The sequence below is a fragment of the Gavia stellata genome, chromosome 27 (genome assembly GCF_030936135.1).
Source record: "Gavia stellata isolate bGavSte3 chromosome 27, bGavSte3.hap2, whole genome shotgun sequence".
NCBI lineage: Eukaryota > Metazoa > Chordata > Aves > Gaviiformes > Gaviidae > Gavia > Gavia stellata.
This window is the reverse complement of record NC_082620.1, coordinates 6,914,802-6,941,718: the sequence shown is the minus strand read 5'-3', so window position 1 is coordinate 6,941,718 and position 26,917 is coordinate 6,914,802. Positions and strand designations below refer to the sequence as shown.

The window sequence follows — 26,917 nt, the reverse complement described above, 5'->3', positions numbered from 1 at the left end:
GGGTCAGGGTCGCCCCGCTCTGGGAACCGGCCTCTCCCCAGGCGAGAGCCGCCCGGGGCGGGGCCGGCGCGGGGGAACTGCGGGCTCCGGCCCTCGGCGCGCCCCGCCTCCAGCTCTGTGGCTGGCGGGGCGCTACCTCCGCCGCCGCTCTGCCTCTCTCTCTATGGTAGGCGGCGGCCTCCGCCCCCTGACGCCCGCTCCGCGGTTGGCCGCGGCGGGGCGGCGCGGCCCTGGTGACACGTCCCGGCACCGCCCGCCGCCGGGCTCCCGCCGCCATTTTGTGCGAGCCGCGGCCCGGGTCGAGAGGGTTTCGGAGCCGCGGGGAGGGAGCTGGGCTCTTCCCTGCGCCGCCATGCCTTCCTCGCCGCTCCGCGTGGCCGTGGTGTGCTCGAGCAACCAGAACCGCAGCATGGAGGCGCACAACATCCTCAGGTAACTAGGGCCTGCCCGACTCCCTTCCTCCGGCCGGCGGCGGCGCGGCCTGGTCCGCCGCCGCCGGGCCCCGCGAGTGCGTCCTAGGCCCTGGCGGCCGCCTTCCGTCGCGGGCCGCCCCTCCGGACCGCATCAGGGCCCCTTCCTTGGCCGCTGTAGCACGGACGGCTGGCTGCCGTGCCTGCCCTGCAGCTGGGCTCGGGTGGGCTGTCAGGCCAGCAGGGCGCCGTGCTCGGGGCCTGCGCCTGACCCTGCTAGGCCCACGGGCTTGGGGACTTCGTCCTGTTTGCGTCCTGGCTCCTCCGGACCCTGCCTCAGGCTGGGTTCGCCGGGGTGGCCCGTGCGGTGGGGTCAGCTCCACTGTCGCTGGCGGACCTCCGGATCCAGTGCTGCAAAACACGAGCAGGCGAATTCGACAGGTGCAGAGCAGCTCCCGTGTCTCAGCATCTGCAAACTTAAACGCTCCTTTTCTCTTCTCTTCTTTTTTTCTTTTATTTTTTTCTTTTTTGTAATGCATCTGAAGACTGGAACCGCTCTATGCACTGAAAGGGAGCCTTTTCCTCTTGCAGGAAAACTGGACGAAGTGTTTGGTTCAGAATGTTAAATGTCTTTGAGATTATGAGGGTTCATCTCTGTAGCACTGCAAGTATTTTCAGCTTGGCTGAATTCAAAAGGAGAGATGGGAGACTGGGGATGGACTGATGGACAGGAGAGACCTGATCTGCCTGAAATCACGTTCCTAAATCTTCCCTCTGCACTGCAGGAACATGATAAAGGGGTTTTGGGTTTTTTTTTTTTTGTTATGGAAAGTAACATTCACATTAAAAGATACATATTGTTAGCACAGTAAGCCAAACAACTATGTGTAAAATTTTGTGCTACATTTAAATAAAAACAACAGCCTTGAAAGGAATAAATAATAGAAGCATCTGGTCTGGCAGCCATCTTACTGTGAGCAGCATATGATCCTGTTAATGCTTAAACCTGGCATCTGATGTTACCTGTGGCAGTTCTGTGAAAACATGATGTTACCAATAGCTCCTTGGGGGGGTAAAGGATGCTATTTTTCTGTTGTTTTTCTGCTAATGATACTGGAATGGAGTTTTAATTGAAACCTGAGTACTAAGGACAAACTTAAATTCGCTTCTAATGTCTAGCCTTTTTCTTCCTCTCTGTTTTTGCAGAAGAAATAAATCACTTCCGGTGTGACTGATGTTCTTCTGGCAAATGTGGCAGGGAGATATTTCTTGAAACTCTCTTCTCCCTCAAGATTTTAATTAAAAATTTAACAAAATACATGTATTTGGAAAATGTTTATTTTCAGCAGCATCCTAGGTAATTATAGCATGAATAGTATAAATGGCAAAATAGAGATGAATTGCTGATGCTGTTCTAAAGAAATAACTAGCCCATGCAAGGAGTGTGGTTGTTTGCCAATAAACTTCCGGAAAATGTGTGCATTGGCTCAAGGCCAGTCTGCTTTACCAATTTAGGGTAATGTCTTGCTGTATGTTGCGCTACAGTTTGAAAGAACACATGATTAAAAGAGGAAGAAGAGTTAGGAAGAAATAGAGGTATTATGAAACTAAGGTATTTTGTTAAGGGATTACAAGACTTTAAAGGATACAAATTCTACAGAACTGCAGGTGGCTATTTGAAAACAAAGTCTGGAATCCAGCCTGTCTTCAATGTTGAACATCTTAATGAACAGTCATAAACAGTGCTTTGTAATGTGTAGCACAAGTATTTTAGATAGCGTAAATATTTTCAAAAAAAGCCTAAGAAATGTATTAAAATTTTTGTTGATGTGTTTGTCTTATTTAATGAGTCTCTTAGCTTTTTGTAAAGCTGTAAGTCAGGTTTCAGAATTAACTTTTCTAGTCTATTCAGTGTTTCATGAATTACAGGTTTTAGTTAAGCCAAATTTTTCATGTAGAATTTTTATCAGTAACTTTGCTTATTCCATTCTTCAATTTATAGAGAAAAATATCTATTAGTCAGGAAAACTTATTTTACTTTCCAAATGTTAGGCCTACCTGGTGCCTACTAAAACTTGAACTTAATTGTATGCTACTTCATTTTAAAGCAAAAGCAATTTTGCAGAAATGTCTGAATTTTAACTTCTGATGCATTTGTAAAACATAAAAATTTAGCCCTCTACGTATAACATCTAGGTGAAATATTCTAGGTGGTAGGCTTTTATTGGAAGTACCTGCAGTCCATCGCTTCTTGCTTTTATGTTTCTTCTTAGTAGTTTATCCTTTTTAATGCATGAAATTATGAAGTGGTTTAAACAGACTTCATCTAACATCTTAATGTACTTACATTTTATAACATCCCGGTGTTCTCTCTTTTAGACTCACAAAAGCAAAATTGTAATGCATACTTTCTTCACGCACTTAGCAATTTGGGGTGGTGGTGTTTGTTTGGGTTTGGTTTTTCTTTCTTTCTTTCTTTAAACTTAACGTACCAGATAATAAGAGTTACTTTTTTTGAACACTTACAAACTTTCTGTCCTTTTAAATTGCAGTGGTTCATTCCAAAAGGGTTTGCAATGAGTCTCACTTGCCAGCCTGAAGTTCTTATTCATCCTTACTGTACTTGATATCTCGGTGCTGCCACTTGTGCCTCTGGAAAACAATCATATGCATTAGATCTTTTTTGTATCTAAATTATCAATCTACCAGCTTCTGGTGTTATCTTGGTTCAGTACAGTTTCCATTTGCTTTGTAGTGTGCTTGCATATTTTCTAACTAACTGGGTTTTAAACATTTTGTTCTAATCTTGCAACAGAAGTCAGACTGAAGGTCTTTTGAAGTTTGTTAATAGAAGAGTTAGCATCAGCATAGGGGTATGCTGAGACATTAAAGCAAAGGGAAAAGAGGAAAAGCAATAAGGGCTATGCGGAAAGACATAATCCTTCCTTAAAAGCTGTCAAACTGGATGTCTGTCTGTAACCGGTCCCTAGGTCAAGTCTTACTCATCCTACATTTCTTGCTTTCACAAATATAATCTGTGTATAGGTCTTGTCGTCTTTTTGCCGGAGTATGCAGACTTAGGCCATCGTTCTCCTTCAGACATAGAAGAGGAAGGTGGAAGGGTAACACTTCTCTTATTACCAAACTTTATTATACAGCAACTTCAACATTTCCATTTGTGTACATTTATTTGGTAGTACATTGATGGCCTTTAAAAAGAAGTTACCATTTCAAACTCTCCCAGTGTGTAGGAGGCACTCTGGTAACTTTGTATTTTCAGGCTCTTAAGGTGTAGATACCCTATCTCAATCTCCTGAGTTCAGGGTCTCTGTGTTACTACTGATAATGACAACTTGTAGAATACTGATATGCACTTAAGCTACATACATGTTCCTTTCTTTTAGGAAACTAAGTATGTTAAATTAGGAGTGTGAACCTGAGATACCGTAGTGGCAGTAAACAGGTTGAAATATCGCAACCCTAGTAGCTGAAACTTAAATTTCATATTGATGTAATGATTTGTAGTTTGACATTGACCATGTAAGAGAACTTAGGTAAACTGCAAGGGTGCAAGTTAAGTCACTAGTCACAGCTTTCTCTACTGGCATTATCTGCCAGCAGCTAATTGCAGTGAGGTATTGAAATTTGTATTGCTTAATTTAAGAAATCTTAAATTCTATTAATAAACACTCAAGAAGAAGGAAATGTTTTAACATTTTTATATTAAAGTACTTTAATTTGACAGTTTATCACTGATAATGCAAATTAAGAAATCTTCAAAACATTAAAAACTTGTTGTAATCAAAATTAGTTAACAATGCTTGTGTTCCTGCTGTTTAACAGTGTAGGGCTTGGGGTGTGTGTGTGTTTTTTTCTTTTTTATATTAAATGGCATAAGATATTTTCGAAGTGGCCTACAAGGAAGGCACTGGTGCTAATTATTTTCCTGCTACATATTGTGGAAGGGAATGTATTAAAATGAGTGCTTTGTCCCCTGAAAATCTTTGCCACTACCAACTGCAGTAGTACTGCAGAATTTATTGCATTTGCTTTAGTGTTTGGTAACACTTATTACTGGCCACTGTAAGAAGAGAAGCTGTACTGTTATGACCTTACAGTAAGCTGAAAATACCTTGATGTAATATGCATGTGTGAGATCCCAAAATAACAATGAAATAGAAGAAAGGTGTGGATAAAAGTTCACATCTCAATCTGCATGGATCAATATTATTTCTCCTCTCAGTGCCTGAAACTGAGTGGTAACAACTCTGTCATGTGTTAGTGCTTTGTTAGTGTAGTCCCATGCTGATGGTAGCTTTCAGCAGCAGTTGTGTCCTGGTGAGATTCTTGGGAGGGAAATGGAATGACTGTTTTCAGGTTCTTCAGTTAAAAGTCTATAAACTCATGGGCACATGATTAGTCCACATGATCTCATTGTAATGAGCTTTCGACTTAAACTTAGGTGAGCGTACTTGCTGAAAATGAGATCTGTATACTGGCTTATATCTGTACTTAGTATACCGATAGTTTACATACATTGGTCTTAATAGTATTAATGGAAACAGCTTCCTGAATTTACAGGTCTGTTAATATTTAAGCTTCACATTTTCAGAAATCAGTGCTAGAACAGTGTATTTGTATATCTTACTATTTACTGTTTATGGTAAAGTTGAAGCTCATTATTTTCCATCTTCTGGGTAGTTTTACTAGGCCAAGAACAAATACTAGATGTACATTGTCTTGTAGAAATTTTTCATTGCTAAAAGGCTGTGCCACATTACAGCAGATACTTGATGATTCACTAAACTCAATCTGTCCAAACTGCTTAATAAAAGCAGGCTCTGTTGAATAATGGTTCCGTGCAGGTGTTCTTCCCTCTCCCCCACCACCCGAATTGTTGCAAGAAATGTGTTGAAACATTTTCAGAATATTTCATAATAGTACACCTGGTGCATAAATAGTGTAAAAGCTGTACGCTGGCAACTGCTAGTGTCAAAGCGTGAAATTCCATGTGAGAAATGCATATTCCAGCTATTCAAGGAAGTAATTTTCAATGGGTCATGTGCGTGAGAGGCGCAAATTTTTGACGTGTGGACTTCATTTGAAGATTTCTGTTTTGCTTTATATGAGATTGTGCAAACTTCAGGGACACTTCCGACAGTTGGAGATGGGCTTCTTAATGTCTGTGACCCAAGCAGACCTATTGCAAAGAATAATATTAAAAGAAAAATTGAAAGTTAGAAGGAAAGCATAGAAGAAAATACTTTTCCATCGTAACGTTACTGCTTTGCAGTAATGTGGGAGAGAAGGAAAGAAGGCAGAAAGTGCAAGGTGTCCAAGTCCACTACTTCTCAGTTAGTTGGTATTAAAATTCTTGGCGAAAATAGCTTCAAGTGGTAGGTATAGAAAGGAAAGAAGAATGGTAAGACACCTGGAAAAAGGATCAGTTTGAAACGTTAATATTTTAGCGCTGCAATTTCTTCTATGTGTGTTATGGCTCTTTTCATGTCCATTGGAAGCAGTAGAATGAAAATTTGTGTCTTGAAGTATTGCAGGGAAAATAAACTAAATGTAACTGGTGCAGTTATGAGTCACTGTTAATGTGATGGACGGCTGGGAGGGGGAAAGAATTGCACTTTTTTCCACTTGTATCCATTTTCAGTCATTAGTCCTGCAGAAAAGCAAAAAATCATCATGTATCCTCTCTGTTTACAGAAATAGGAACCTATAAATAGTTGCTGGAAGAAAAAGTGTAGTGAAGCAAGAAAATAGAAGGGAGCGGCTATGTTCCAATAGGACAAATTAAAGGAAATGACACTATTGATAGTTGCACAGCAGTGTTTGAGCTTGGGGCAAAGCTTGATCACAGTTAGTCTCTTCGTAGAAGAGACTGGATCACTTTGAAGACACCATTTGAAGGCAAACATGCAATTTGTATTGGTGTGTCTTCTACTGAATTTCCTTGTTATCTTGTATGTGAAGACCAAGGAGTCAAGATGTGACTTGCCTGTTGCTCCAGATGTGTACTTTGGACTCCTGCACTGGTTCCCCATCTCCAGTTCACCCTTCTCAGAAGAAGGCTCTACAACTTTTTTTTATTCTGGGGGGGAGAGTGGGGGCATTGGGTTGATTGCTTGCTTTTTGTTCTTGTTTTAATGCTGTTCTCTGTATTTAGTCTCTGATAAATCATTGAAGCTGAAAGTGTGGGTCCTTAAAAAAAAAAAAGAGATTAAGCCATGGTCTTAACCTGTTTCAGAGTTAGATTGTCATTATAAAGCCAAATGTTTCAGCATTCTGGACAATACCAAGAGTATTTTACCATGTAACTTTGTCCATTAGACCACCAGAAAACAATCTCTTTTTGGTCCTGTTATTCAACAAATATATTGTAACATTTCTTAATATTTCTGAAGGATTTGCTGAGGTTCAAGTAGGTGTATTTGGATTAATCAGAAAGAACATTCTGGCATTACCCCTAAAGACAAGCAGGTTCCTGTCTCTTTTTTTTTTAATTATAATTACTAAACAAATAGTTGTTCATGAGAATGGAATGAAGCTATGCCTGACTTACCCAAGAGTTTTAGGTGCCAGCCAGCAGAATATGTGCCCCACTTCTTTTAAGGTAATTACACAGTATGTTTTTCAGTCCACTCGAGAGAAGTGCCAGGCACACAAGTGTTTGTACTAGGCTAATTAAATTACACTAAAAGTAGTTTTGGCAACATAGTGAGGGGAATAATGTCGTTAGCCCAGCAACTTTAGCAGAATACATAAGTATTGATCAGTTGGTATTGTTACTTTCTTATATCAAGACAAAAACATCTCAACAGCCTATGCTGTATTGTCCAAGAGTGAATACAGAACGCATGCTTATTGCAAATGCACGATGCCTGAAAGTACAAAAGAAATAGCCGAAACGCTACATACCATAATTCTAAGAAAAATAAAATATAGGTGCTCCTTTAGAAACGGTGTGTGAGTTTTGACTGTAACTGCAAGGAACTAAGCACATTGGGTATGCTTGGCAGTTTAGTTGATAAGAGTTGCCCAACTGTTTGGTTGTGATTTGGCTGATTTCTAAGAGGTGTTTTTAAAATTCTGTATGTGTTCTTCAGCACTTTGGTGTTTAAAGTCCATCCACTCTAAATGTCTTTTCTCCCCTCTTCCCCTCTTGTCTTTCAGCAAACGAGGATTCAGTGTCCGATCCTTTGGAACAGGGACTCATGTGAAACTGCCAGGACCAGCACCGGACAAGCCGAATGTTTATGATTTCAAAACAACATATGATCAGATGTACAATGATCTGCTTAGGAAAGACAAAGAACTGTATCCCTGTGGCATGGCCTCTTTAAAAAATCCATTATGGTTCATCCTTGAAAGGTGTAATTCATTATTTGGCATCATGCGTTAGGAATATATAGTTCCTTGACTGGCGATCTTAAAATGTTCTAGGTTTATAGGAGGTTTTTTTTACAATGGGCCTCTAATGCTCCCTTGTAAATCACTATCGAGTTACAATGCACGCATCAAAATGCTCTTTCGTAGTATGTAACATGTTTAGCTCTTGAATGAAAGCACATTAATACTATCACAGATTGTCCATTACCTCCACTGCACTGTGGATCATATTGTCTCAGTGCAAAGACTGTCCTGATAATGGATATGCGAAGAGCGACCACCTCGACATTAATGTTGTATTTAGCTCAGACAAACTGACAGGTAAGGTTTACAGTATACTTTCTCTGGGAGAGAGGATACCTTTCATTAAAGAGCTCACCCTTCTCAGTGAGAATTTCTTGATACATGATTTGGTCTGTGCACTGAAAAAAAAAAAAATCCTATAGCATATTATATACAATAGAATCCTAGTATCATTTAGGTTGGAAAAGGCCTTTAAGATCATTGAGTCCAACTGTAAAAGAATGGACATAGGAGAGCCCAGTAACATTTAATCCTGGAGAGCAGAGGTGATCAAGGTTATGCACACCACTTAAAACCATGACTAATGTCAAACTGCATGATTTTAGAACATCTATATTTTAAAGTTGACTTTTCATTTGTTGTTAAGAAAACGCACAAACCTACAAAATCGGGGCACTCATTCTAGATATTCTTTTCTCAACAAGGGATCTGATTTTTTTTTTTTTTAATGTTAAATAGGAAAGAGAAAACTTACCCTGAATGAGGGATTCAGTGTATGCTGAATTTCTACTTTAAAAGATAGAGGACCCTTTAGAGTGAAGTATCCCAAAAATGAGTCTTGGTAATTCAAGAGAGCAGTCTTTGCACTTTTTAGTGGTATAAGGTTTGCTCCTAAAATCTTGGGTGTGGCCATCTGAAGATCCAGCAGGAATGTTAACATGGTTTAAATGTCTTAATTGTACTCAAACAGCCCAGTTTTCGTGCATCTTTTTGAAAAAATTTGAACAAGACTAAAGAGGTTGTCAGAGACTAGAAAACTTACAACATGGTAGAAACTAGTTCAAGTTGTTACCCAAGGAGTCAGCAAACTCAATAACTTTTTGAAAGATAGCTCTACAGTTGTTTGGTAGCACAGATTATGCTGTGGCTTACTAGTACTCGGCAAATCCTTTGTGGTATTTGCCGACCAGAAATAGTAAATTTGAGCTCCCTGAGACCCCAAGAGTGGTGGCTTCTTTTGCATTGAAAGACTTCTGTTAAGAAGGGCTGGGCTGTTTGATTAAACATACACAGCACAGTGAGAAGTGATTAAACATTGGGATACCTTTCTGAATGGTGTTCCACACAAATGGTATCCCTTGCAGGGGTATTGGTTTCCTAATATCTGGTTAGAGGACCTTTTTTTTTAAAAAAAAAAAAAAAAAGTAGGGTATAGTCTTAATGAATCATGTGTGATGTGCTGGGGGGTTTTTTGTATCCCTCTGCCTGTAGAGAAAAGGAAAATCTTTCAAACCCATCTTAATGAGGTATGCCATGTCTTGATTAAAAAATAATTGTTTCAAAAGAAAATTACTTGAATTGAGAAATACTTTTAACAAGCACTAACGACTTATGATTCCCTTGTTGCATTCTTCATTGCTGCGGTACTGAATATGGTACTACTTTAAGATAAAACCAACAGAAAGCCTACCTAGGCCCCCCATTCAGCATACTTTGGAGTTACCATTTTGGTTCTGCTCCATGCTGGAGATGGTTGCTGTGTTCCCCAAATGTATTTGCAGTGTTACAGTTAAACCTTTTCTCAAGAGAAAAGAAAGCAAGTTTAAACAATGGCTGTTGCAGGGGAAATAGGGCAAGAACAATTCCCTCTGTATCTTTGCGTTTTTGATCCTCAGAAGTTAAGGTTTTCAGAGTGAAGACTGTCAGTGGAGAAAGCAACTCCATTTCCAGAAATGGGTTTTGAGGGTAAAGACTTTTACAGTAACCAAAGCCAGACCTACTCTTGTCAGACTAGGGGAGTAGTTTTTTGCGAACAAGGGTCATGTGGGCTCTCAGGCGTTTTGGGTGAGCATTACTTCATAGAGGTGATGGGCATGCGGACATTACCTGCCAAAGGGTGGGAGGGCCTGCTCTTCTGATGGCCTTTGAGCGTAATTGGTATGGGGAAACAAAAGAAGGTGTGGTTCTTCATATGATCTAGCTGCTTGTTCTGTTCCCCAGCCTTGCTTTCATCAGCTAAGTGGAGATGACTGTCATGTGTAGCCTTTCCATGGGGTTTGAAATAGTATATCTTGGTGACAACTGCCTGTTTGTTCCCATGTTCCAGTGATGGGACACATGAAGTATGAGTGCTCAACATTCAGTACTGCCTCACTTAGGAGTGATGTCCTTCCTCCAGTTCTGTATGCCAGCAGGGGTCCAAAGTATTATGGACACTAGATACTCAGCGAAATGGTGGCTGTAAGGGACTTAGAACGTTCTGTGTTGGCCAGCCAAGTAAATGACCCCTGTTGCAGAAAGCAGTAGTCTCAAACAGAAGTGTGCTTCTGCAGTGCTGGGCATCAGTCAGAGCAAGGTTGAAAAGGTGTTAGAGTGAAAAGATCCACTGAAACTCTTTTATTCACTTGTGGAAAGGAAGAAGAACTATCAAAAACCCACTCTGCAGAGACTAAAAGCACCTTCATTGCGGTTAATTAGTGAAATACAGAGCACAAGCTCAAATACCTTGAAGGCATAATGTTTTAGAATTTCAGAAGCACAGGAATAAGGGATTAATGGAGCCAGGCATACAGATTCAGTTGAGTAGGTGGTTACAGTATATCTAAAATGGAAGTACCTCAAAACGTTTTTAAGATGTGGTAGTTAAACCTTGCAGTTAAAATAGGTATCCACATCTACCATTGCATTTTTAGAATATTGCATTTAAATTCCCTGAGTCCTAATAGGCTGTTCTGAATGTGGCTTTTGGTTGCTTTTAAAAATATGACTATTATTTCTAGGAGAGCCGTAGAGGCTTCTACTACTAATCTGTGGGAGACGTGACCAATGTCTGCAGTACCTTGGTGGGGCTATGCGTGCGTAGTATACTACCCTGTTGTATTTGTACGTGTAACCAGGCCTTTCAAAGATAGGCCACTATGATTACTTGCCCCTTATAGCTCTGTGAAAGGGGTGTAGTTATATAATGGTACTTTAAAGATGAAACAAAAATAGAGGAAAACTGGTAAGCCTTGCCTTCAAGTGAATGCAAAAACTAGACAAGGATGAAACTTTCTAAATGCCAATTTAAATCTGCAACAGCAATTGCCTTTATGGCCAGGGATAGGAACTGTTCAAATGGAAATTTGACCAAAATTCTGCAGCAGTAGCTCCTGGGTTCTTTATCAGTATTAACTAACTCCATGATTGATTGTTTCTTTTCCCTTTCTCAACAGTGATGTATCTGTGACGTTCAGATGGAAGATACCTAATGATTTCCATAGATAGGTTTTCTTACTGGGATTTCTAGGCAGCCTACCTCTATTCTGCAAGCTTGGCCTACTGCTCTGTTTCCTATTTTTTTTACCTCCTCTTTTAATTTGACCTGCTCTCTAACTGTAGATAGGATTCCAGCTTTAGCTCCATAGTTACATGAGGATATAAAAATGGGGGTGGGGAAGGATGGATGGGCAGAACGTGTCCTCAAGAAGTTACTAAAGGTGTGCTTCAGGTAGAAAGGAGAATGTTTTGGAAATGAAGAAGAAAAACTGGCTTGGTGCATCTCACTCAAAGGCATAAAAAAAAGTAGTGATAATCTAGGTGATTGGGATCTAGGTTTTTTCTCTGAACTCCATATTTAAGCTGCATGGCCATATGGTACTTTTTGTGCTATTTCTGATGTGTGGTGGTTGGGTTTTTTTAATAGTACCCTTCACACTCAGAACAAGTGGAAACAGTTTCTTCTGCCATATACTGACCACTTCACCAGCAAATACTCATAGCATTATGGTCTCCCCATAGCTGATGCTTATCCCTGGTTTATCTCCCAGTCTTCCATCTGCCTGAGAAGATGTGCTCTATTAACTGGTAAGATGCATTGTGGTAGAATATCAGTAGAGGAGAATGTGGTGGCTTTGGAGCAAGCGTAGGCTTGAGGGACTATGCATAGCAATTCCAGAATTGAAGGGGGAAAAAAAACCTGAAGCAGGTTCTGGCATGCACAAGATCTTCACAGGGTCTCGATGAACAAAACTGAAATCTTTATTTCCTTACAGAAGATGAGGAAGGCCAACAGAAGTATATTGTTGAACTAAATTGGCTTCACTGTAGAACTGTGTAGGAGAAAGATTCTGTGCCTTTCCCAGAACTTTGTCTCCCACTTGAGATGCCATCTCCTGTGCCCATGAAGAGGAATAAACACAAAGAGGATTGGGACTAGCTGAGAAGAGGGAGTGTCCAGAAGCAGTGAGGCTATATTGAGGATTAATTTTTCTGTCTTTGTAGGGTGGTGATGAAGAAGGAGGATCCTTCAGTGCTGAAATCTTTGTCAGCCATCAGTTAGGCTTCTCTTGCAGAAAAACTGCATTTCCTGTCTTGGAGTCAAGCTTAGCTTCATGGGACAGTACAATTTGAGTATTAATAGTCATCTCTTCCAGAAGGTTTCCTCTGTTCTCCCTTAACACTAGTAGTGGAAGAAAGGAATCAGTTTCGTGTGCAGTGTCTCTCAGCTGTAGTAGAAAGTTACTTGGCATCAGCCACAGAATTGATAAGCTGACTGCTGAAATTCTGCATAGCTGTTGTAGTATGAGTGTGGTGCTGGGTTCTGCTCAAGACAAGAAACAGAATTGCTTGTTGGACCAAGATTAGACTATCTTACAGGTCAATAGGAAGTCATTCTCTATTCAGTCTGAAGGGTGGAGTCAATATGAGATTAAGATTTTTAAATCAGGGGCTAAAACTGAAAAGCAATTGTCATAACACACCTCCTAATAAACTAAAATTCTCTAAGTGTGCAGCTAGTCCGGGACTACATCTACCACCTTTTCCCAGTTAGATGTAGCATGTATTATGAGGATAGTAGCATCTGTTTGTTACAGCCTTGGTCTTAGTAGTTTAGAATTCCTGGGTTCATGTAGTCAGGTTCTTGAGAATTCTTGCTCTTGAACTGATCAGTTTGCTCTAATGTATCTTGACATTGGAGTAAACTGATCTGGAGAAGCCAGTTAGTAAGTAGTGGGTTTATACCGTTTTCTTAGCCTGGTAAGTAAGGTAACAGATGTAAGGATTTCAAGTTCTGATATAGTTCATCTAGAGCACAAACCAGACTTTTTTTTCTCCACTTCAGATCTATTAAATTGTTTGGTTATGTAAGATCTTCCTTCCATTGGGCCTAGACTTTCGTTTTCTTGAGAGGGGTGTAGTATCAAATAGTATCTTGGATCTTGCTGCTTAGTTGTGTTTTCCCACTTTCAAAAAGTGGCATATGATACTGATACCCAGCTGATTCATGGCCTGAGCTGATGACTGTGCTGGCATTGATGGGGAAAGGCTGTTGGAAGAAAAGTTGGTAGTGACAGGAATATCTTGCTCTAAACCACTTCCCCGGCTTCTTTTGAATACTGTTTGTTCGTTGCAGAAACTTCTGCCACCTGTAACAAAGCTCTAGGATCCATAACTTGAGTAGTAATTCCTGACATTTCTGCATCAATTAACTGCCCTACTACTTGGAGCGTTTATATTGGACCACTTTGCTGAAGGCTGTACAAAGCAACCTTGTGTTGCTTAATGGGGAAAGTTACCACTGCATGGGTGCACAGGAGGACTAGTGAGATCTGCGAGCATCTGCACTTGCTTGTGCATAGCTCAATCTTGAGGAGTAACTTAGTAAAATTCCACTTCAGGTAAGCTCTTCGCACATGTATTTATCTTATGTTTTCATTTGGTTTTCTTCATGGATTTTTGAACCAATAAGCCATTTTCAGCTTCAGTTCTGAGCTGTCATTCCACTGGTCAGTGGGATACAGATAGTTTCTGTATCTCTCTGAACTACTTTGGAATGTTCTATTTTAGGTGTGTTTCGGGTTTTGTTTTTTTGTTGTTTTTTCTTTTTTTTTTTTGGAAGCCTGACCTTGCAAAAGCTAAAAATGATTGAAATCATGGCCTGCTGCATGTCAGTGGCAAAACTTCTTTTGAATGCAGGGCAGCACAAGTCTCATTTTCTTTCTTAACATGTCTTTCAAAGTACATTAATACTCCTAGAAATAGAGCAAAGGGATGAGGATGGAAAGCAGTGTTTAAACTGAATTTGAACAATCTTCTCAGAGGCGCATTTCTGTGTATCCATATGCTTCCAGCCATAAGCTGAATTCCAATCCCTTTTTCTCTGTGAAGGCTCATAAGACCAAAACGCTTCACAGAATCTCAGGCCTTTCAAAGGCAGCAGTTTTCAGTACCTTTTAGTTTGGCTTCTGATCAGACTGCCATTAGTCTTTAGTTTCATTCACATTAAAAAGGAAATATTTAGAATTATTAAAAAATAAATTAGATATTATTTAAATATTATTTCCTCTGTATTTGAACTGCTGGGGCAGAAACTACAGACTCCAGTCTAATATTAAATGTTTTTCAGCATATAAAACATCCTCTGCCATCCTGTCTGTCTTCTAGGTAGTCTTTGGAAGGTTTATTTCCTTAACCAAGGTGAGTCCTGAACAGATGCTCTAAAGAATTCTGACTAGAGGATCCTGTCTGAGGCTGATAACTGTTGCAAAATCCATTTAGAATTTGAGTGATTTCATTGACTGTGTTTCAGTCGGAACATATGAACTCTGAACGAACACATACTTTTGAATCTTTAAATGTCTTTAAAAGGGCATTCTTGGAAGTAAAGGTGACACTTGGATCTGAGACTTCACATATTTGGGTGTTAAAAATAAGGCTACTTGACTGTCTAGCCAAAATTTGTCCATGCCATCTGCTGGCCTCCTGAATGCACCGTGCCCAATTAGCATTGCTTAAATATGTTTTGCTGCGTAAGCAGATCATAATGCATTGGCTCTGTTGCTTGTGATACAACACGAGAAGCTTTCAGAAGTAGTGAGCAGTAAATGCAGCAAGACGTTCATATTGTTTGCTCTTTGCGTAGCTAGCTACTTAGCATGGGCTTGCTTTGTTTATAGACTATCATCTTTGTAAGGGGCTTTATACAAGGGTAAGTAAAAAATTTTGCTGCTTCCGCTCTCGGGTATTGTCTTAAATCCCACTCAGTCGTCTTGTAGTCCATAGTTGATAAAACTTAAAAGCAGTCTAGAGCGTAAAATGAGCATAGCTGTGTTTCACTCTAGTTTGGCGATTGCATCCTGGACTTGAATGAGGGGAGAGAAGTGACAGTGGACTACCCTTTCTTGCCTTGAAGAGGTTACCTCAGATTAACACAAAACTTCTGTGCCAACATAAGGGATGCTTATACGCATTTTTTTCCTTATATTGATTACAAAAGAATTTCCATCTTCAGGGTAGTGACTGTAATTTCTGCAACTAGCATTAGCTGCAAGACAGTAAAAGCTCTGTGCCTGACTTCTGGGATGTTTCTGCCATTTTTCTTGGATACGCAGGAAGATAGTGAAAACATTTAACAGATGGACTGAAGGCATATTTGCACACAAAGTTTGCAAATACACGTTTCCCCTTGTTCTTTGCTCTTATATTTGCAACTAAAGAGACAGAAATTTTTGCCAGAGCATTTTATCTTGCAGGGTTTTCTCCTTAAAGTTTGTGTATGGAGTATTAGTGTCATGTCTGCCACCTATTAAAATGGTAGAGCTTTTAGTTAGCATTCTCTTGCTAGCAGCATTGCTTCTTACTAAACCTCCAAGTTAAGCAGCTCTGTCTAATTGAATCTTGTGGAATCATAGCTTCTACCTTTACTAAAGCATCTAGAAACTTGCAGCAAAACCAACAGCTTAAGTTATAGAAGACAGTTTTCAAAAATGCTACTGTGAAGAAAAACTTGATTTAATTTACTGGGAAGAAATAAATCTCCATAGTTTTAGCAATTAATTTTGATGCTTTTGACTCTAGAGTGATCAAGTTATGTTCATGTAAGACAAACCTTTTAACACTTTTGGGTATGGAAGAGCAAGTGAAAGTTTGATGCTTCATTATTTTTGTTTAATGGCTCTGATCTTAAAATTTTCCCAATACTGCCAAAGTTACAAATTGTAGAAGTTGAGTGAACTGTGCCAAATTTTTCTGATAATCTACATCTGAGATAGATTATATGTCACCCGCTTCCGTGAAGCATTTTGTAAACTCACTTTTGTATAGCTTGTCCCATGTCCACATAGTATGGCATAAAACATCTTTCAGCTACTTATAGAGGAGCGTTTTGAAAACTTCTGACAGGTAGAAATGAAAGATTGTTTGGAAACTTTGGATGCATTTGGAAACGTGATCAATAACCCACATCTTGACAGAAGGAAGATCAGAAAAACAAAGGTAAGAGAAGTCTGAGTAACATGGCCATTGTTACATTTTCCACTGGTCATGCCCTTATGCTCTTAGAGTGCACGACGGTGTGTGCTTTAAGCATTGGCAGGAGTATTTGGATCACAGGGTTTTGTGAAGGATGGCATATGTCCTTCTCTGCATTTCAAATATAATTGTTCTGGCACTTGGGGATCCAGGTGCCAGATTTATTCAACTAGAGTAAATATAGCAATATAGGTTTCAGCAGTGGACCAACATGTAAGGAAGTATTTAGGGGTGCAAATTAGAAGTCTAGCATGGGAATGGCAGGAGAGGTGTGTGCCAGTTTCTTACTTTCCATCTCAGTAAAAACAAGTTGGCTGACCAACTGTATTTATAAGATCCCACTCACTATAGCAAATAGTTGCTGGCATGGAATTCTTGTTGGAAGATCTTGTTTGTGTATGCTGCTAGTGTACATGCAAGAAGTGTCTAAAGGGCTTCGTATCCCAGATGGAGCTCAGTCAGCCCTGAGAAATACATATACATGAGAGCTTTTTTCCAAAAAATTCTGCAATAAACTTCTGAGAGAAAGTCAGCAAAAGAGGGAATCTAGTATAAATAGAAATACGCATTTAGATGCTTACCTTTCCCAATGTGGTGCTGCTGCTTTATGGGATACTTATTTTTGAGTGATTTGATACAAGGTAGTGAAAGTAGTGTTAAAATCGGAGGTAGTACTAATTACTGAAGTATCTGTTTTCAGGATGTGTGAAAGAAATTCAGACTGTCTTGCTGCCATATGCCTCTAATTGGCATGGCATAGATACCATTTCAGAAAAAACCCCAAAGTGATTAAGTAGTGTATTTTCAGGAGATAGTAAGTTGGGGTGAGGGGGAGAAGGTGTCCTAGCTTTGTTGCTGCCCAGTGACAGACTTGAAGTCTTCAATATCTTTAGAATTTAATGCAAAAATAGAGACATACTAATGACGAGTGTGAATGTAAGCTTTGCAAAATGAGTTGTTAATTAGACTGTGGATTAACCACATTCCTTTGTTCTTCAATATCTTGTTCGTAGTGTTGCGCTAAGGAATGTTTGCTGCAGACCTCATCCAGTGTGTTTCTTGCTCTGCATGCTGCTGTTTAAAAGTGGTCCTGCTGTCTTTATGAATGTGTTCTCAGGTTTCCCAAATGCGTTAAATGAATGGCTTAATTGATTTAAGTTTTGTAGTACTTTGTGTTTTGCTTTATCTGAATTGCCCTATCCAGCTGTAACTCTATTTAGTTGAAAATTACCTTTGATTTCTACAGTACAAAGCAGTGACAACAACAGAAACCAGTTTGAAAATAGCTGTTGCAGACCCTGTTTCTTTGAGACATCAAATGGAATGACTAATTTTTTCTCACAGACCTCTCTCCTCATAGCTACCTCAAAGTACTTCCCCCCGCCCAATCCTATGACATTTGCTGCTCATCTTCTGAAATCTGGCACGTGTTTCTAAACCTGGGAGGAGCATCCAAAAGTAACGTAGGATACTTACAAATCCTTTTGTGATTCCCACTTGCTGGCCTACTGGTCCCAACAAAGATTTCTGTATTCCTTTGTTACATGTCTGTGTAATGTACTGGACGTACCAGTAGTTTGAGCTGTCTTCCCAAGTGACCACTGTAGATTCCAGCAATCAAAATGAAACTCCTCTTGAAGTACACATTTGGATGAAGTGCATAGTCAACTGTTTGATGGCATAGTCAAACATGCCATATCTTTGAAGTCATCTTGTGTTCTGTCTCCGGTATCCTTGCCTTTCTGGTATGTCTGTGATATCCAGAAGTGGAAGAGCTGTCCACTTCTCAAGCTCTTTGGCAGTGGACTTTGCCATTGCTCCCTTTCTTTTCCCCTTTGACAGTTTGTATCTGTCCAGTTCCATCCTCAAATATAGTTTCAGTTGTTCAGCACCAGCAAGTCATTGTCTGGCACTTGAGCTCTAGGCTTCTTTCAGTGGCGTGTGGGTATGTAGCCCTCAGCTTTAGGGCTCGACCAGACTTGAGGAAATGAGCCATGGCTAGCACGTTGTTATATTTGGACCAACTACTATGAGCCTGCTCAGTTGGGTTTTGTCTGTGCAGCTTGTAGCTTAGAAATACTGTGTAGTTGTCCTTAGCAATGAAAAACAAGTGACACTTCAATTCTTTGGAAATCATTAATGCAGGCACAAATATTATCAGAAACATTATTTAACCCAAATTAGTATTTTTGTGATATTTTGGGATGTCATATTCTCAGTGTTATGACTCTAAGTTACACATGCCACAGAAGACTTGTGAACAAACTCTGGTTTGTACTAACACCACACAATTTCAATTCCAAATGAAAAGCAATTTGCACTCTGGATGTGGGGTGTAGGCAGTTCTTGCAGTCATAATCACAGTTGCTTGGAGAGTAGAACTTGTAGTGCTGGTGCCCATTTTTAGCCTTTTATTCCCTGTAAAAGGAAGTGATTCTGAAGGTGGAAGAAGGTTGGGCAGTCTCACCCCCCCACACACTTCCTCTAAGAAAATGTCTAGTTCCTAGGCATTTTGCCCAGCAGGGTTTAACGCATCATATCTTATTGTTGCATTACAGTCTGTAACACAGATACTAATAAATAAATTAAGATGATATGGAAAAGAGACCTGCAAATGCCATTCATACTAGTGTGAGAAGTATTCTGTTCTGCTGCTGTTCTTTCACAAAGAATTGCAGTATTTGAGTATGATGACAGCTGCACCAGTATGAATAATCAGCATGTCAGATTTGTTAGAAGATGTAGAAGCTTTGGGTGCCAGCCATTACTTGAAAGATGTTTTTTTTCCTAAAAAGTGTGTATACATTTTAGCAAATGTAGTTTGCACAATTATACTAGAGACCAATTTATTAAACATATCTTAGATGACTATGTAATTAATTTATATACCCCAAAACTTTCAGTTCACATCACTTGTGGATTTAGTTTTCCGTTTCACCTGGGAGCTAAAATTAAACTTATTGAATACTTTGATCAGTAAGAGATCATTTTTCTTTTATCATACAGGATTTTTACTTAAATAGGTCAATATATTGGTATATAAATTGTGTAAGTCGGCATTTATCTCATCTAATTTTAGTCATCTGCAGAGTAGTTGTCTTGATGGGAACTGGTTGGATGCCGTTATGCCAAGAGGAGAGAGAGGGATTTTTAGATCATGCTTTTTTTATGGAGGGTGGAGGAATTGAAACAGAGTAGCTGGGCTACAGGTATGCCAGATTCTTTTTCACCGGCTATCAAGGAAGACTTTTACTTTGATGACCTTAGATGTAGATGTTTACATACAGCCTTCTAAACCTGTCTGAAATACACATTCCTTTATAAACATGCAGCTTAGATGGCTTAAGATGATGGTCATTTCTGTCTATCCATTCCTGAGTATCAAGCTCTGAGGTTGAACTACTGTTGAAATCTCCCTGCTGAATTTAATAGAGCATTCTGATTGCAGTTGGGCACTGAGCTCTGCCAAAAAAATAGTTTAGTGGGAAACAGAACTCATCTGGCTATGTTCAGCTGACTTTAGCCCATCCCATTTTCCTGAATTTCTCATTCAGAATTTTGCAGTCTTCTGTCTCAGAACTGAGATCGTAGGTGGAGGCCCCATCGTCCCAGCTACTGGGAAAAAACCTCGCCATTAACTAGATTTATTCCCAATGAAGTTAATAGCTGTTCTTGGTTCCTGCTGCTCTGGGAAAAGAAGCAGTGATCTGGTACTCTGACAGATTTGAACGTGTGTACTGTTGTGCAGTGTACCTCTTCCAACCTTTAACTGTCTGATCTTGGGATTTATCAAAGCCTCCTGGTTTTTTTCTTTGCTAATCTGTTGCTTTTTGTCGACCTCAAGTACAGGTTCTCTAAACGTAATCTATAATAATTTCTGTGCAGACTAGTTGCTTTCTGTACCCTGTATCTTGCCATATGCTTTGTGCCCTAACAAGAGTATCTGTTTTTATTTAATGCAAATAAAACTTGGTTTTCCTACGTAATTTTCTGTTAGCTTGTTTGGTGATAAAAAGGCTCAAGTTGCAGCCAGTACTTATTGTAATCTTGTGTTCTGTTTCTGAGCTTCTTACTTCTTGCTGTCCTCTTGCGCTTCTGCTTGAGAAGTGTATTCAACATAAAACCTTGACGTCTGGAAGTGATAGAAGGTCTAAGGCTGGGTTAGGTGTGACACATAGATAGAAGTTCATACTGGAGGGGAGAGGGGCAGAATTCTCATTAGTGGGAAGTCAAATTTGATGCATTTGGTTATTATTTTAATGCAGATTATTTAGTACTCTTTCAGGTGCTGGCAGTCCACTTTAATATTGCTGTATTGGGGGAATTAGTCTCAATGTGTAGTTCTTTAGGGAATATGCCATATTTTATGGAGGAGCTATTTTTTTAAAAAAAAAAGTACAGTCTATCCCTGCAGAAACACTCCATGTCACTTTCCTACTAGATTCTGCTGTTTACGGTGAAGAAGAGAATGCCTGGACTCCCTTTAATTCTTCATAGGCAGATTCACAAGTTGTTCTAAAGACAATCTTCAGTTTCCTAAAAAGTTGGCTTCTGACCTAGGACTTGGAATAACAGCTGTTTTCGAACATGGCTAAACAGAGGAATGAATGTATTGTTCACAGGCATAGATGGGGAGATAGCGCTAACATTTGAATCGTCATTAAAAAAAAATTAATTACACCATGAGTGTTTTTTATATAACTGTGTGAGCATATTCAATACAACTTTAACAGTTACAAAAATACAGACCAGACCCTGGAAAACCTAATCAGGAGAGAACGTAAATATGCAAGAGCATGTGCTTGAGGGTGGGTTGGTTTTTTCCAATTAACTTTCATAATACCTGAATGGAATAACATGTAGCATCCGTAGAAGACATTTTTGTTGTTGTTGTTCTAAGTCTGCCTATCGCTTCTTTTTAATGTTTTACCCAGCTGACCTCTGACAGAGATAATCATCCTACAATGTTGAGGGGGTGACTGATGTCGAAAAAGCTACATGCATTTTTTTTTTCCCTGTAGATTTTTTTTTTCTTGATGACTTTCCAACAATAGCTCTCACAGAATTGTAGCCCGAAATACCTTCCAGGTTTGTAAGGTTCCAATTTCCTAACAAAACCAGCAATCTACATTTTATTGAATTTCATGGTCTGGTAACCACCAGATCTTTGCCACTCTATTCAGCTGCACAAGAAACACTATCAGCAAAAGAGGAAGCTGGACATTTGTGAACGCAATGCAATTGTTATGGTTATCTTTCAGTGTGGGACTGGTGTGTATGGACATAGAAAAATAGTATTCTGGGGTAGGGAAAATTTTTTATTTGTATAACTTTAGCCTCATTGTAGGTTTGATGACATACAGGGCAGGTTTGGGGAGGTGACAGCAAGGAATTACTCTAATCATAATCGATGTGTGAAGATGAGAATATATTGAACAAGAGAATGCTTCTGCTTCTCAGGATTATCTGCATTATTCTATGGAAGTTCACCCATATGCCAGTTTCACTTTAACAAAAGCTCCTGTTCAGTTTTTACCAAGACGTATTCATCTTTTGCGAAGTGGAGCTATTGAACAGTTACTTCAGTGGAGCAGTGGAAGATGGGTAAAAGCAGCAAATAGACTTTCAGTTCTGTAAAACTACTTCTGAATATTACTAGTGTTTGGGGAGACTACTTTATACAGTATCTTTAACCGAAATTGCTTTCGGTAGAGACTTTTGGAGAGGACTTGACAAATTCAGAAACATTCTGGTATTTCAGAACCTTTTAAACTGCCTGGGGCGGGGGGAAAGGCATTTAGAGAGGGTATTGTAGATCACTGGTATTTTCTTCGTTACTGCCCTGAATGACTTCCTGCGTCCATCCTTTTGTCACATAATATTGGCCAGAGGTTTTGAAGTGCCCAGTTCAAAGCAAACACTCACATGAAAGGACATCTGCAAAAGCAAACACTGAGTGTGAGAGAGAATGCATCAGTGTTACTTGCTGATGTTCAGGCAGTTGGTAGAATCTGCTTGTTCGTGCTTTGTCAGTGGTGTGGATTTCTGAACAAAGGCTGGTCGCTGAGGGGGTTAAGGACGGTCGCTGCTGGCTATGCTGGGCTGAAGGAGGGGGGAAGAGGCTGTACTCTCTTGGCTATACACATCTCTCAGTGCGCAGGGCTGAAAGCGTTCTCTGGGTCCTGTCGGTGAACTCATGACTGATGAGAGGGGTAAAGGATGGTCAGTCGTGTGTGTTGGGCAGAGAGCTGTCGAGTGGATGGTAACAGGCGTTTCTGGTGTCTATGACAGGAATTCTAAATTTGGGTAGCAGAAGCTATAAAAGCTTTAGGGGCTTAATCTGAACACACAACTTTTTTTTTTTTAAATACACATATATTATTCATCTGGCAGTAACAATAGAAATAGCTGGGTATAGCTATCTCCATAGGAATGAGCAACAGTGCTGTCTCTACTGGAAAAACTCAACTTGTATTGCAACATCTCCTTTTTTTATCAAGTCTTCCCATTACTGAGTTGTCATGCATAAATTTCATTATCTTGTAGATCTGTTTAGCGTAGTTATTCCAATAAAGGTGATATCTGAATTGGACTCACTGTAAAAATGTGATGGATTTACTATACCAATAGTTTGCAGTAGGTGAAGGCCTCATAGATAAATGTACGCATGTTTTGTTGACTTTCTGAGCATGGTAGTGTTAAGAAGGCTGCTATGGCCAGACAACATAACAGCACTGAAAGCCAGGGGAAAATTTTGTGAGTAACTTCAGAAGTGACTGCTGAAAAGAAAAGAGCAGGGATGCATAGGACAGGGAGCATGGAGTTGAAATCTTTTGGAAGGAAAGCAAAATCTGACTTGAATGATTCAACATCTGGCAGTATAGTGGAAACCATTAATAAGTTGTAATATCTTTGCATTCGCCTGAGCTCACGAAGAGAAAGAAGCTGGGTTACGATTATGCATTGAAAACAATCATGCAGATCACATCCCCCTGCTTGCTGAAAGGATGGCATGCTGTTTTTTTCCAGGTGAAAAAGATTTCAGACAACCAAATATGAAAGTGTTGTGAATCTTAACTGCTTATTTCAATCTCCTTTTATAGGCAGATGGACCCTTGGAAAAAAAAATAGCTGTAAGTTGGCAGCAGAAAGCTCGCCTGTGTGAAGCAGAAAGCTTGACTGTGTGGGTTTTTTGAATATGCGTAATTCTGTCTCCGAGCTCAGTCAGGAAAGCTAGGGGACAGATGCCAGCAACATTTTATCCTAGAAAGGGAAAAAAAGGAACCCAAAAAAGTGTGTGGGATGTTGTGGATTTTTTCCTTGAACTGCGTGATGTAGAAATGAGCACTAATAGAACCAGAAGGGGTGCACCTTCAAACGGAACAAAGCAGCGCAGCCAGATGTTTACAAGGATTTTGAAAACGGCTGTTGCAGTCATTTTCATGTTTTGCAAATAACCAGAGGTCTGAAATGGCTACATTGAAGTGGATTTTTTTTCCAAGCATGACAAACCCAAGGAGAGTTTACAGGGGTGCTGTGAGGAAGCAGGGGGTGCTGGTGTACAAGAGCTGCTTGTGAGATAGCTTTGGGCTATAAAGGATAATTCTTTAATTATATAGGGAGAAATCTGGGAAAGAAGGGTGGTAAAAGGCTTGGGGGTGACCTGAAGAAAAGAAATGCAGTAGAAGTCAGTTGGCTGAGAGAGAATTGACAACATACATTTGTGATAAAAGCCATATAATTCTGTTTGTGATTCAAAATTGAAATTTTCTTTAGTCAAGTAATTAAAGTGAGATGCTGCAGACACATAAGGGCACTGAACATATTTTCTATATAAAGTAGATTTACAGGTAGAAAGATGGGTTTAATTTTTAATATGGCTTAAACACTTGAAAGACTGAAAATCTTTGGAGGCCGTTTGCTTGAAAACTGTTCAAGAAGACTTTGAAGCATATAGATCAGCGGGTGTACGTCTGGCTACCTAGGGCAGGAGGACTTGAGATGCCAGAGGGCAACTGCAAAAAGATACCAGAGGGCACCTGCGAAAAGGTAGGCAGAAGGTTACTGATTTTCTGTTGCAAAAGATCATGGCTGTTCTGTGAAAAAGAATTAAGATACCTGCTAGGTATGTATATGACCTTTTCAACAAGGAAATAAGCCAAGACACCCTCTTACATACTTGCCACTAATGATGGAAATTTTTTTGCTCGGAATCCTTCTGTTATCTCAAGAAATTATAGACTGTTATCCTTACTGCTATTTTAATTTAAAAATACATACTTGGATGGCTAAAAATACTGCTGCTTCAAAGCAAGAGAGAGATGCATCAGTTTCCAGCCTTTCTTAATTCAAACCTTTCCTGGTTTTCCTAATTTACCTGTAAAACTGCCTTCAGAGGGGGTTTGGTTTTAGTCAAGTGAGCAGATTTATGGGACAGTCAACCCTGGTGTGCTCCTCATGAAACTGCATGTCCCAGAAGGCTGAGAAGACGGTGGGATGAGTGAACCTGCCTGAAAGGGGGATACAGGATGTAAATTTGAGGCTCAAGGTTACAGTACCAGCATAAATATAGCTACCAAGCAGCATAACAGATTCCTTTCACACAGTGACTGAAGTTCTGACAGGCATAAAGGCAGTGTTTTTCTTCATTCCCATTTATGCATCTTGGATATTTTTAAAGGATGATGCTTCTGTGATTTATTTAATTTTCTTTAGATGTTCAGTTGCGTAAACTGAGGCCTGCGGAGGACTGCAGGCAGATGTGCGGTTGAGACTAGAAACGCCATAAATTGACTTTGAAGATAGAGGCCCCTGGAGTGAGGGGCAGTGACTTAAGTGAATGTAGGACATCCTGCTCACGCAAACAGCTAAGTCTGTGTGTTCTAAGCATTATGGATATAAAAATAGTTGCCCAAGAAAAGTTGTCCTTCTGAGGGACTCAGCTCTTCTGAGGGCCTTTAAAGCTGTCTCTGCCATTGTAGTAATGACAGCGACAGGCCTCTGAAAACCAGAAACTGCATGAATTACCCTGATGGGGGACCGTGCTGCCACCTTCGGACTTTATTTAGTGGTCACTGATCTTTGTATTTGCAAACAGAAAGAATCTTATTTTAAAGATACAGTAGTAATGTAACTTGTGCTGGTCATTTGCTCAAAAACATGACTTTTCTTAAAGTAAAGGTACTTAACTCAAGCGACTTCAGATACACACAGAATGGGATTTTACACATGTTGGACAGAAATAAGAGAATCAAGCCACGACCAGAAAGATTCCAGAACTGCAAAGATGTTTTTGATTTGATCCTAACGTGTGAAGAAAGAGTCTATGATCAAGTAGTAGAAGGTAAGGACCTTGAACTGATAAAACAAGTTAACTAAGTGCTTTTTTCCCTCCCCCCTGAAGTCCTTCACAAATATGGAAGTGTCTCTGTCTCCTCCGACTACTGCTGCTGGAACACCAGCAGGGACAAGGGCTCGCAGTGCGTTGGCGTAGACTTTATGTACCCAAGAAGCGATGGCTGAATACTTATTTCTGAAAGGTGTTGGTGTTGGCAGCTGCGCAGGATGTGTACGTAGAGCAATTTTAAGGGCTGACATAAGGAAATAGCAAGCATTTGGAGAAACTCAAATACATGTTTGGTTTGAAAAATGCTCATGGATCTACAAAGTTAGCAGGTTGTATGCGATGAGCATTTTTTCACCCTGGGTTGATGGAGAAACAAAGTCTAACCTGTTTTCCTTGGGCAACTTCCCTTCCCTTCTCTATGGAAGACTTCCTGTGACCTGCCAAGCAGTTTATCCACAATAAATACTTCCCGTACAGGTGGAGAAACTGTTTTGGAGCATGGTTAACACTCTGCAAACATGCTACGGCTTTGCCTTTAAATGAGTCAAAGTGAGATACACCGGAAGAATCTCAGTTGGGGTTGGGTTCTGCATGAACACGATGCAGCAAGCTTGATGTGAACTCACTGAAAGTCCTGGGGTTTCAGGAATGACTCAGTTAGCTCCTGGGCTGAGAACCCTGCCTCTCTCTGGACGTGCTGGATACAGGCTTATGTGAGGTTTAAGGTGTTTCCTTTACATTGAAGGACCAGCCAACTGAATTAGTGTCGCACACGTAGTGTAAAAGGCTGTTGCTTTGCCTTTTCAGTCCTCAGTGGTCATGTCACAAGCGATGCAGAGCATGATACATCTGGGCTTCTGCAAGCTGAGCAATTAGTGTTCTGAATCTTTAAGTGAAGTGTTTGAAATGTGTTGGTAAGTGCTGAGAGCAACTGCCCTGGTACTCGAGTGGATCTTCGGCAAGTTCAGCATGTTTCACGTAGAAAGCAGCTTTCACTCTAATGCTTTAGGTGAGTATCCTGAGGAAGGGAGGTGAAGAGCAACCACTTGAAAATTAGCAAGTTGTGCATCTCTCTGACTTCATGGTAGTGACCTTCCTAATTGACCAAGGGAAGGAAGAAGGCTTGAGTGCCACCACACGGCTCTAGATGTGAGAGCTGAGATTTTAAATCGGAGGCCTCAATGGGTTTGCCAAAATGAAGTTGCAGAATGGGGTTAGAAGAGAACAA

The 26,917-nt window shown here is 40.1% G+C and overlaps 1 protein-coding gene across 1 annotated transcript in view; it reads left to right on the top strand.

Moving 5' to 3' along the window:
- Nucleotides 1-299: 299 nt before the first annotated feature.
- The window catches only part of SSU72 (SSU72 homolog, RNA polymerase II CTD phosphatase), a 28,951-nt gene continuing 2,333 nt past the window's right edge, over nucleotides 300-26,917 (top strand). The window contains exons 1-3 of the mRNA XM_059829985.1: nucleotides 300-432; nucleotides 7,593-7,736; nucleotides 25,547-25,686. Of these exons, the coding sequence (XP_059685968.1) occupies nucleotides 353-432; nucleotides 7,593-7,736; nucleotides 25,547-25,686 (364 nt within the window). The 5' untranslated portion in view covers nucleotides 300-352. The remainder of the gene's footprint in view (nucleotides 433-7,592; nucleotides 7,737-25,546; nucleotides 25,687-26,917) is intronic.